The sequence below is a fragment of the Geotrypetes seraphini genome, chromosome 3, assembly GCF_902459505.1.
Source record: "Geotrypetes seraphini chromosome 3, aGeoSer1.1, whole genome shotgun sequence".
NCBI lineage: Eukaryota > Metazoa > Chordata > Amphibia > Gymnophiona > Dermophiidae > Geotrypetes > Geotrypetes seraphini.
This window is the reverse complement of record NC_047086.1, coordinates 174003426-174014704: the sequence shown is the minus strand read 5'-3', so window position 1 is coordinate 174014704 and position 11279 is coordinate 174003426. Positions and strand designations below refer to the sequence as shown.

Here is an 11279-nt window from a genome sequence, read left to right as displayed (position 1 = left end):
AATTCTACTCTGTGAATACCCATTTAATTTACATAGCAAGAGGGTGTACACATGGGGAGAGCTTGGGCAGAGCTCCCATGGGTGTGTAACTGCCAGAATCCTGAATTAAGGCTATTCTATAAATGCCCTCTTAACTTACATAGGCTCTGATTCTATAAATGTCGCCAGTCTAAACACCTAACTTAATTTTAATTGGCTTAATCGGTGCCGTTAATTGAAAGGACCCTTAAAAAAAACAATAAAAAAATTAATTAGCTGCTAGGCAAGTAGGTGGGTTTAGGGACAGCTTCTGGGCATGATTTCACTTAGGTACCGGGAAATGCCTCAGGGTATCTGGGTATCCTGGGTGCCTCAGGGTACCTGGGGCAATGGGGGGATTAAGAGACTTGCCCAGGGTCACAAGGCCTAAATGGGAGTGTGCCAAAGTATCAACACCTACTTGTGCCTAAGACCGCTTAGGCTTTGCTAGGCGCTATTCCATAAATGATACCTAGCAGATCATTGACAATCACCGGGGTGTACACATGGGCCAGGCTCAAACGTAAGTGCATAACATACAGAATTCTGTAAGTTATGCAGACATGTGCAGCAGTTAGGCGCTAACCCTTAAAGTAGCTCTACAGCTGGTGTTAATTTTTGTGCCCAATTGCACACACGTGCTTACTTTCCTTATAGACTAAGCTCTGGCCACTCATCCTCAGGGCCCCTATTTTGAGGTGCAGTTACAGAACTGCCTGGTAACCAGGGCAGGATTAACCAATAGGCCAAGTAGGCACGTGCCTAGGGCCCGAAATGGTCAGGGGGGCCCAATGAAGGAGGGCATCAACATTGATTTTTCCAGCATCGATCGGCAAAGCGGCCCCCCCCCCCCCATTGACAGAAAGTAAGACAAGCAAGCAACGCGGGTAAGAAAGGCAACGGGAACTGTAATTGTGCAAGCGGTGCTGCTTGCCCAAAGCTTCCCTCTGAAGCAGCTTCCTGTTTCCGCCTGGGTGCATGGTGGGGTGGGGCGGGGCAGGGGGGCCAAGTGTGCTTGTGTACCTAGGGGCCCTCGACAAATTAATCCTGCCCTGCTGGTAACCTTTAACTTATCAGATAATAGGGAAGCAATCAATGCCACCTCAAGAGGCTTAGCTAACTACGTCATGTGATCTACAGTGCAGGTAATACATAGGTAACAATGGGGCCAATTATTCAAAGTAATTTAAAAGGCCAGAAATGGCTCCTAACCAATTAAATCACATGTCTGGACCAGCTGAGCCTATTCAGTAGCACACTAAACCAGATAGTGTCACTAAAAATGATTGGTTAGAATCTAAGCTGAAACCAGCTATTTTGTGGGCTTTCCAGAGGGAGAGTCAACATTTAGCCAGTGTGAAGGACTGAGGGCTAGATGCACTTAAAGTGTCCAATCGTCTAACGATCATTGCTAAACCAGTTTGATTGGTCTAGCAATCGAATCTGTAGACCCTGTGCTCAAAATGGCTCACTTTGTGGTTTTACATGTGGTCATATATTCTCTGATTCTGGCATACAAATAAGGTCATTAATATTAAAACCAGCCATCCGATCGATGACCTAACCTTGCATACCAGGATTGGATCAGTACTACTGTCCCAGAAAACCCAACAGGTCTGCCTGTTTTTTTCATTTTTTTCTATGGACACAGATGTGCCCAAAAATAAAAAATGCCCCCGGTATCAAAAAATCAGCAGAAAGGATGCCCGCTCCCTCCTGCCACTGTGAACCTCACCTGTACTGATCCCCCCACCTCAAACCAACCCCTTCCTCCCCTTCGCCCAAAATCTGCAGGAGGTATGCCATCTCCCTCCTGCCACTGGATGCCCCACGGCCTCCATGAATCATCCCCATACCTTAAAAATAGATAACAGCAGGCCTGCTGCTCCAAAATGGTGGGCCTTCCCCTTCCTGGTGCATCCCGGGATGCATGGGGAAGGGCCTAAGGCCCTGATTGGCTCAGATGCTTAGGGCCCCTCCCAGGGGAAAGGCCTTAGGTGTCTGAGCAAAACAGGGCCTTAGGCCCCTCCCTCTGTATCCTGGGATACTGTAGGAGGAGCCTAAAGTGTCATTTCAAGGGGGGTGGGGTTAGTTCACAGTGGCAGGAGTGGGCATCTCTCCTGCTGATTTTTTGATACCAGACTCCGGTATCCTCCAGACATGGCTCCAAGCTCGGTGAAGGAGACACGAGGTTTGTGTGGGTATGGGGCTGGGGGGTAGAACAGGTCGGAGCCAAATGTCTTCTTTTTTAAAAGAGGAAATCTGGTAACTCTACATAGTCAGCACCAGCTGAATATTAGGCCCAACATTTCCTCTGCATTAACTACACAGCAAAATGCTGGGTAACTGTGAAATCTTAGGTAGTTTAGTAAATGGGGCTCAATTTGGTTAGAAAAATTAGTATTTCAGCTAATACATCAAAAGCAAAGTTAAAGAGAGAGAAACAGAAGCCCTGACTGAAACTCTTTTTAAAACAAAAGATCAAAATCATATACTTTACTGCTGTTGGCTTGGGATATCTAATATCAAAAGCAGGTAAGACCATTACTGAAAGAAAGCAGGTTTTTGCTTCATTTTGTTTTAAAGTAAGGATTTAAAGAAAACAGTTGTTAATCTGAAAAGGAATACCAGGCTGGGAACTGCAGCCCTACATTGCTTGAGAGAACCAAATCACATTCTGAATTTTTCTTCCACGTTCTTGGAAAACAAACCGAACTGCAAGAGCAGCAAAATCATGGTAATATCAATAAAAGTGGCCTCCAAGAAACCTTTCATTTCACGACAAAAGGATGTGAGAAATAAAACACAGTCATGAGCTTAAAATGTTACACAGATTTATCACGTGGACTAGCGAGAACCGAAACAATTTCATTCCGGGTATGTGGGTTGAAAGGCCGCACATTAGCAGGGTATACATGAGAAAGTGTCCGGCTGCAATGGCCGTGAAGTGGTGATGTTTGCAAGAATGCCCTTACCACTGCTGTGGAGGACTACACGCCCACATACTGGACATGATAGGGCGGGGATCTCAAAGTCCCTCCTTGAGGGCCGCAATCCAGTCGGATTTTCAGGATTTCCCCAATGAATATGCATTGAAAGCAGTGCATGCGCTAGATCTCATGCATATTCATTGGGGAAATCCTGAAAACCCGACTGGATTGCGGCCCTCAAGGAGGGACTTTGAGACCCCTGTGATAGGGTTACCATATGGCTCCAGAAAAAAAGAGGACAGATTGAGATATCCATTGAAAGCAATGGAAGTAAGGAGGACGGAGAGAGACATCCGGGTTTTATTTCCGTTGAAAGCAACAGAAGGAAAATCTGGATGCCTCAATCTATGCTCCTTTTTCTGGAGCCATATGGTAACCCTAGGACATGGAGCGGCACAGACAGAGAAATGATGCAGCCAGCCCTTGTTCCTGTGCGCCACTCCCGTTTCATAAGACAGTGGAAAGGCTGCCACAGCGACAAATATTCTCCTGAATATTTATCAGTATCTGAAGGATGGCAAAAGTTAAGGCTTTTATCTGCAAAACAATAGTGTACTATTTGATAATAAACTAATAAACCATTTCCCATATTTACAAAGTGCTTTTTAAAACTCATGGTAATCTGTTCACAGTGCCATTGTTTGTACAAGTAGAATCCCATAATACTTCCGTATTTTGACATGGGAATCAGTGAATCAGTATTTACACAGAATGTACAAGCATAGGTACCAAACATCTCGCTTAAACCAGTCATCAAAAAGGTAAAACTGTAATGTCATAAAGGTTTGAATCGCACAGCCATCCTGCTCCTTCCTAATGTCCCGCTCTCAGACTGTTTCTTCTGAGATTATGCCAGTGTCTTATCCAAAGTGGTATAAAAATATTAATAAAATCGGTCTTATCTTTGTATTGTATACAAGGAAGTCCTTAGTCAGGGGCTCTTTAGATTCACTGGGTAGTGCAAGGGATACAAAAGTTAAAAAGCTGTTATCTGGTTATCACTACTCTTATTATCATTGATAAAGAGGAGCCTTCACTGTTGCACAGAAACTCTTTGGAGCTCAGGTCCTGCTGGTGGTCACTGTGCCGAAAGCTGTCTATAATGCCCCAGAGCCACTTCCAATGGTATAAGCTTGAACAGCAAAGCAGAACCTGGACACTCCTCCCTGTGCTTAAATAATCATTCCGGTCTGTGGTTGCAGTGGTCACAGAGGAGTGGGGGCTTCTAATTTACTTACAATGATAGGGTAATGTGCAAAACATCGAGGAGAAGAGAAATATGGTGAGAGCATTTTCATCGTGACCCCGATAACTACTGCTTCCTTCATGCTTAACTTGCCAACTTCTTTCCACTTGCCCGGACAATGGGCCAACAGTTCCAAGGAGTTTCTCAAGTCCCTCGAATGAGCTGTGGCCGGTGAAAAAGCAGAAAAGCAGTACTACAGGGGGTTGAGTTTGCACCTGGCGCTAGGGGACTTCCCCTTCCTTTGAAGTCTGACTCGGGTTCCCATCCGTGTCAGTCATTTGACCTGAGTGATCACTGCTCTTGCTGTGCTGCTTGTGAAGTAGACCCCTCCACTTGGCCTTGTTCTTCCTGAGATGGCAGAGCATATTTTCAGATAGGGGGCTGTCTCCTGTAAAGTGGGCCCATTCCTCGAAGAGGGGCTCAACAATGTAAGTCATGAAACCTGGGAGAATAAAGCAGACGAGAATGAATCATCATCGCTAATCAAAAGACATCAGTCATGGTTTGAGTCGAGTTGGATCCACTATGAACAAAGTAAAATGAAAACATTTTTATTAAAATGTGAAATATCAATTTCTAAAGCACATCCCTGTCATGCCCCAGCCCCACCCCCACTGCCTGCTCTCGTCAGGTAGGAGGACATCCGTGCATGCGCAGATGTCCTTCTGCTTGACGCAATGTGGAGAAAAGCTTTTCAAAACCCAGTGCTGGGTTTTGAAAAGCCGTCCGGGGAAATCCGGACGTCTGTTAACCCTACCAAAGGTTCCACAGTAGTAGGAGTTCCAAAAAAAAGGGCGAAGACTGTAGAATACAATGTTCTTGAAATGATCTTTATTGAAGCAATAAAAGTAAGTACATCCACTATCCACTATGAGGAGTAGCTGACCAGATTGATGGTAGCGGACCCAGATAGAAACCCCTCCATATTTGTTGATGCTGTTGTTGAAATGAGCTATGGTAGAAGACACTTGATATTCTTTACCCAATAATTGATCTCTTATTTTGTTTACTTTTATCTCTTTTTTTTTTTTTATTATACCCATGGTTTTATTTATTAGTTTCTGTTGTTTTTATTGTTTCTGACAACTTTTTAACAAGATTTTAATACATTATGTCTTTACGATAGGTATTTATTATTTGAATTCTAATCCACTTACTCACGTTCATTGAGTGCTCACTGACCCAATATGTAATCTCATCCTGAACCTGAGGTTCATTTCGATTAATGTGCCCGCCCACCTTGATAAATGCACTCTCCCATTCTGCTGGAAGGTTACTTTTCTCCTCATCACTTCTCACATCATTCCAATCACACATTCATCTTGGTAGTTTTCCTCCAGTTAGTTCTGCTTTCAGTCTTTCAAAAAGTAATACCAATCTCATTCACTTTTTAAAAAAGTAATGTAACTCACCTTTTATCTATGCACATTCATACACTTTTCCGTATCCACTGTTCATTCTAACACAGGGGTGAGCAACTCCGGTCCTCGAGGGCCAGAATCCAGTCAGGTTTTCAGGATTTCCCCAATGAATATGCATGAGATCTATTTGTGTGCACTGCTTTCAATGCATATTCATTGGGGCTATCCTGAAAACTCGATTGGATTCCGGCCCTCTAGGACCAGAGTTGCCCACCCCTGTTCTAACAGCTCAGCCAAGATCTTTCAGATGTTTCACTCTTTTTGAACCAGTATCTCACCATGGTAGCACCATGATCACACTGCACTATTAGTCCCTCTGAGGTTGTACACACATCTAAATTTTCTCACAGCCTTAGGGCCCCTGAGGAAGGCTTGTGTAAGCCGAAACATGGACCTTGTTATTAAAAAGGGTCCGCTGCCATCAAGCTGGTCAGCTAATCCTCATAGTGGATACAGTTTCAAGTTTTATTAAAATTTGATATAATTGCCTATCAGAAGATTTCTAGGTGAAATACAGAAATAAAAACTATACAATGCTAAAACTGCATAGACATAATTCCAAATTAACCAGACATACTAGAACATGAAGAGAAGACAGGGAGGAACTACATTCGCTACAGGATAGAAAAACAATCAAAGTCAGAACATCTAGGTAAGGGTAGTTAAAATAAGAGGATTTTTATTGTTGCATATGGGTGTTTAGTAAAGTTGAGGTTATAATGCGAAAGCATCATTGAACAATGTTTATTAAAATTTTCTTATACCGTTTAATCCAAAATTCAAAGTGGTGTACAATAAAATCCATTAACAGCATACAATGGCTCAAAACATATCATTACTGGGAATTGATTAGTAAAAACAAAAACAAAGACACCAGACAAACAGAAGTAAAACAAGAGGGAAAAGGGAGGAACTACAATAAGCAAAGAAAAGAACAAATAAGGAAAAAACCAATAAGGAAAGGGTTGACCTGAAGAACAACAATGAGATTATTGCCCTTACGAGGGCAGTTATATATCAAAAGCGTCTCAGAATAGGAAAGTCTTCAACTTTATCTTGAAAGGGCCTACAGAAGTTTCTTCCCTTATGTAATTAGGAATGGAATTCCATAGGGAAGAAGCTTCACTGAAAAATTATTGGATCTTAAAGTGTTAATATACTTTAAGGATGGAATGTTAAGGAGATTTTAGGCTACTGAACGGAGAGACCTGGATGGGCTATATGGAATAAGGAGTTTATTGATAAATTCTGGCTGATTATATAATCGGGTTTTGAAGGTTAAAAGGAGGATTTTGTAGCTAATTCGGTGCTCAATGGGTAGCCAATGTGCCTTATGCAGAAGGAGGGATCAGATTTCCTTACATTATAAATTATTTTTACTGCGGTATTCTGTTCAATCTGAAGTCACCTAAGTTCTTTTTTTGTTATTCCTTTAAAGAGGGCATTACAGTAATCTATACATGAAATAACAAGGGAATGGATTAGGATGTTCAAAGACACAGTATCCAAAAGTTTTAAAAAGTGATCTGATCATTCTTAGCCGGTAAAAACATCGCTGGACAACAGTACTAATATGGAGAAGATAAGAGAATTTGCTTTTCAGTTTCCCTTTGAAGCGGTCGAGCATTTTTTTTTCTTCCCTTAAGTCAGGAGGTAGAATATTCCACAGCTAAGGAGCTGTGACAGAGAAGATTTCTAAGCATCTTGTACCGATTATTTTTAAAGAAGTTACAGTGGTGCCTCGCATAAAGAACGCCTCGCACAGCGAACGCTGCACACAACGAACTTCATTTCATGATTCATACAACGAACTTCGTTTCACACAACGAAGTCGCCCGAGCTTCCACGATCGCTGCCGATGTATTGCATCCTTCCGCGCAGGCACTGCAGGCAGTCGTTAGTCACTGCGCTTAACGTGTTTCACATAACGAACTTTTCGCATAACAAACTTGCTCCTGGAACGAATTAAGTTCATTGTGTGAGGCACCACTGTACTTGCTTTTATTGCTTCAATAAAGATCAAGAACACTGTATTCCACAGACTTCACCCTTGCAACACATCAGCATATAAATACCAGGAGATAATGGGGGGGGTAGTTATTAAGATGCCTTGTAACAATAACAAATTTTATTTGGCTCTTAAATGCTTGTCAAACTGCAATAATGTGTGTTACATTACCATAATGCATGTTAGCTTAAATTACTGTGAGATACATAATAATGAGATGCAAAACATCTTGCTAAATTGAATAGTGCATCTCACAGTTAACACTGCACGATGTGTTATTCCAAGACAAATAATGTCAGCTCAATGCTAGTCATTTTTTTCTGCTGGGAGCACTTGGCATTTAATCTGAGGCCCAGTTCTCCATGAAAGCATCTTAAATAGGCCAGCCCATTAAAAAAAAAATAATAATCTGCTCCTGTTTCCACTTGAAGACACTCCCCTGAACCAAACCCTTCCTGAAGGCACCTCCCTTGAACACAACACCCTTCTCCAGGAGACACCCCCTTTCCCCACAGACCCCTTCACCCTCCTTTGGTGGGATCTCTGAGAGAGAGAAAGAGATAATTGTTACTGCGGATGGGCAGACTAGATGAGCCATTTGGCCTTTATCTGCCATCATGCTTCTAAGTTTCTATGTTAGCATCCCTTCCATCCCGAACCTACCTCTCCATATCCCTGACGTTTAGGGGCTTATGGGGCAGAAGCATTCTCCAATACCACAGATACTCCTAGATACCAGGCATTTGGAGAGGTAAGCCGGGGGTTCTCTGAGAGGATGCTTGGGAGAGAAGTGTCTTCGGGAGGAAGCAGGAGCAGATTCCATTTTTATGTGCTGTCCCCTATTAGATGCTGTTCAAAAACAAGCTGTGTTATTCATTTACAGGCAGACCCCGAGTTACAGACACCTGACTTAAATATGACTCGTACTTAAGAATGCAGTTGTGGCTTCATTTGATTTCACTGAGCAATAGTTGCAGTGGCACAGACTCCTACACATCTCCTGAAGCAGATTCAGTCATTTGACCTGTGCAGTGTGTGGTTGTGCATGCTGTACTTTAGAGGGAACAGTTGGCCCTTTTGCCAGCTGGGAACAGAAATAAGCAGCAAGAATCTTAAATCTACAAGTTATGAGTTACAGTGCTCCCCCGTGAATTCGCGGTCCCGGTCATTCACGGTATTTTCCGACCACGAATGACTGGGCAGGAGAGGGCAGCCGAAGCGCTGGGTGAGTGAAGGAAATTACTCGCGGTATTCTCCGATCGCCTCTTCCTGTACTAAAGTCGGGCCTCACCAATCAGGAGCTGCATGTCAAAGCAGCTCTTGATTGGTGAGGCCCAACTTTAGTACAGGAAGAGGTGGTCGGAGCATACCGCGAGTGATTTCCTTCACTCGCCGGCGCTCCGACTGCCCTCTCCTACCTCTCCGGCTACCCTCTCTTGTCTCCCCTGCTAAAAACCGTATTTGCAGTTTTTCAACATTCGCGAGGGTTCCATTCGCAGGGGTTCCTGGAATGGAACCCCCGCAAATATCAGGGGAGTACTGTACATACAAATCTGACTTAAGAACAGCTTTAAAAACATAACTCGTTCTCTGTTGCCAATTACAAGTACTGCAATTCTGTCGATCATTTCTTTACTTCCAGTAATGTCCAGGAGGAGTTTTCCATCCTAATGCAGAAGTAATGGAGTTTCTGTTGTTTTGTCAAGGAATTCATCCTTCAGAGTGGCTTCCTCTTCATGGTTCTTGCACCGTAAACATTGGAGTGAGCTTCTTGACAATGTCATTTCATTTACCTCATGGTCAAGTGCAACAGCACCAGTGACAAATGTGACACCCTTGTCTGGCAAATTAACACTCTTTCTATCCTCCTTCTTTGCAAGTACAGTGTCAATGTTGGCCATGCTGCATAACAAAACATCTTGCCTCTGCATGATTAGAAATTGTCTGTCTTCTTCGATTTTCATTGTGACTAATATATCACTGGCAGCAATATCAAAAAGATGGACGAGATTTTCTTTGAAGGCTTCTTGATTCACTAGATCACATTCATTGCATCTGTGCTGGTTCTTTTTTAGCTTCTCATGTTCATCATAAAGTTTCATCGATACACGAATCCCTGAGTCTATACGAATCACTGATGTAGTATTCTTGCCTGATGCCAAATTTCTAAGACCTTGAACATGGCCACATAATCTGCCTCTTTCAAAGCAGCCTTTTTGTCAGTGTGTAAGTACATCATCAATCGAAGGACATCCCCATTGGTTGGAAGATATGAACTGGAGAGTTCATCAGTGCCCTTCTCTAGCAGTCATACTTCAGCACTGCTTCTAGTCTTTGGCATTTTTTAGCTTTTATCCTAAAATATGATACCAACTCGGTTTTCAACTGCCTATTTGTCATTAGATTAACTTTCCGTTTTACAGCAGTACTAGTACTAAGTTGATATTATTCAAATAAGAATAAAGCCACTGTTGTCAATAACAGCTTGAAAGAGTAGCTGTTGAGTATCCAACCAATATTAAGTAAGTAACAGTTTCTAACCACATTACCACATTGTTATGAATAGCCAGCCGCATTATGAGGATATTGTAGGACCATGAGCAACCTCTAAATTTGTCCCAAACTACTTCAAATTTTAACCATATCTTATCTACATGAGGTAGAACATATTCAGACTTGTGGAGGCACGTCCTGGTAAGGATGAATTTTTTTTACCATAGTTCTATGGACCACCCTAATTCATAGGGGTCCTTTTACTAAGGTAGACTAAATGTCATGTGGCCCACTATATTCTTGTGGGCTACATGGCATTTAGTGTACCTTACCTTAGTAAAAGGACACCATAATGTGTAAATGCAAGGGGGGACTACACTTGGGTAGAGTATGATCAGGATTTGGGTGGGGCTCGAAGAATATTGTAAGTTATGTGTGTCACTGCCACATTAGGGCATTCACACTTATGCCAGCTCTATGGATGGTGCAAATGTGGGTGTTTAAATAGTAGGTATTCTACAACAGAATTTGGGCACAAAGACTCCTACTGTACCATTAGATCAACTGACCCATTAGACATTGTGTATTTTAGACCAATTGTCATTAGATCAATTGTCCATTAGATGAACTGTCATTAGATCAATTGTCAGGGACCTAGTCTGGAAACCCAAAAACAGAAGGAATCTGCAGGACTAAAAACTAAAAAAACCCAAAACTAAACCCCCCCCCCCCCCCCCACTTTAACTAAGCCACGGTAGAGGTTTCTACCATGGCCCAAAGTGCTAAATGCTCCAACATTATTTTGACGCTCATAGAATTCCTATCAGTCAGAGCAGCGTTGGAGCATTTAGTGCCCCGGACCGTGGTAGAAACCTCTACTGCGGTTTAGTAAAAGAGGGCCTAAAACCAATAATGCTATAGGAAAACCTTAGACAGTATTCATGTTTTAGAGATGGAACAGATTCAAATTCTTCCAAATAGTACTGAGATAGATGGAAAGGCGGCAAGATGGCGTCTGGAGCAGGACGCTGAGAGGAGCACTTCTCTCTTCTGGGGGAAAATTTCCTTTATTTCAACTTTAACGTTTATATTTCAATGCCTAA

At 42.6% G+C, this 11279-nt stretch overlaps 1 protein-coding gene across 8 annotated transcripts in view; it reads right to left on the bottom strand.

The window, feature by feature from the left end:
• Nucleotides 1–3193: 3193 nt before the first annotated feature.
• Nucleotides 3194–11279, bottom strand: part of PDE7B (phosphodiesterase 7B) — a 500590-nt gene continuing 492504 nt past the window's right edge. For all 8 annotated transcript variants that reach the window (XM_033938169.1, XM_033938172.1, XM_033938168.1 and 5 more), the window contains one exon: nt 3194–4696. In XM_033938169.1, coding sequence (XP_033794060.1) covers nt 4476–4696 — 221 coding nt within the window. In that variant the 3' untranslated portion in view covers nt 3194–4475. The remainder of the gene's footprint in view (nt 4697–11279) is intronic.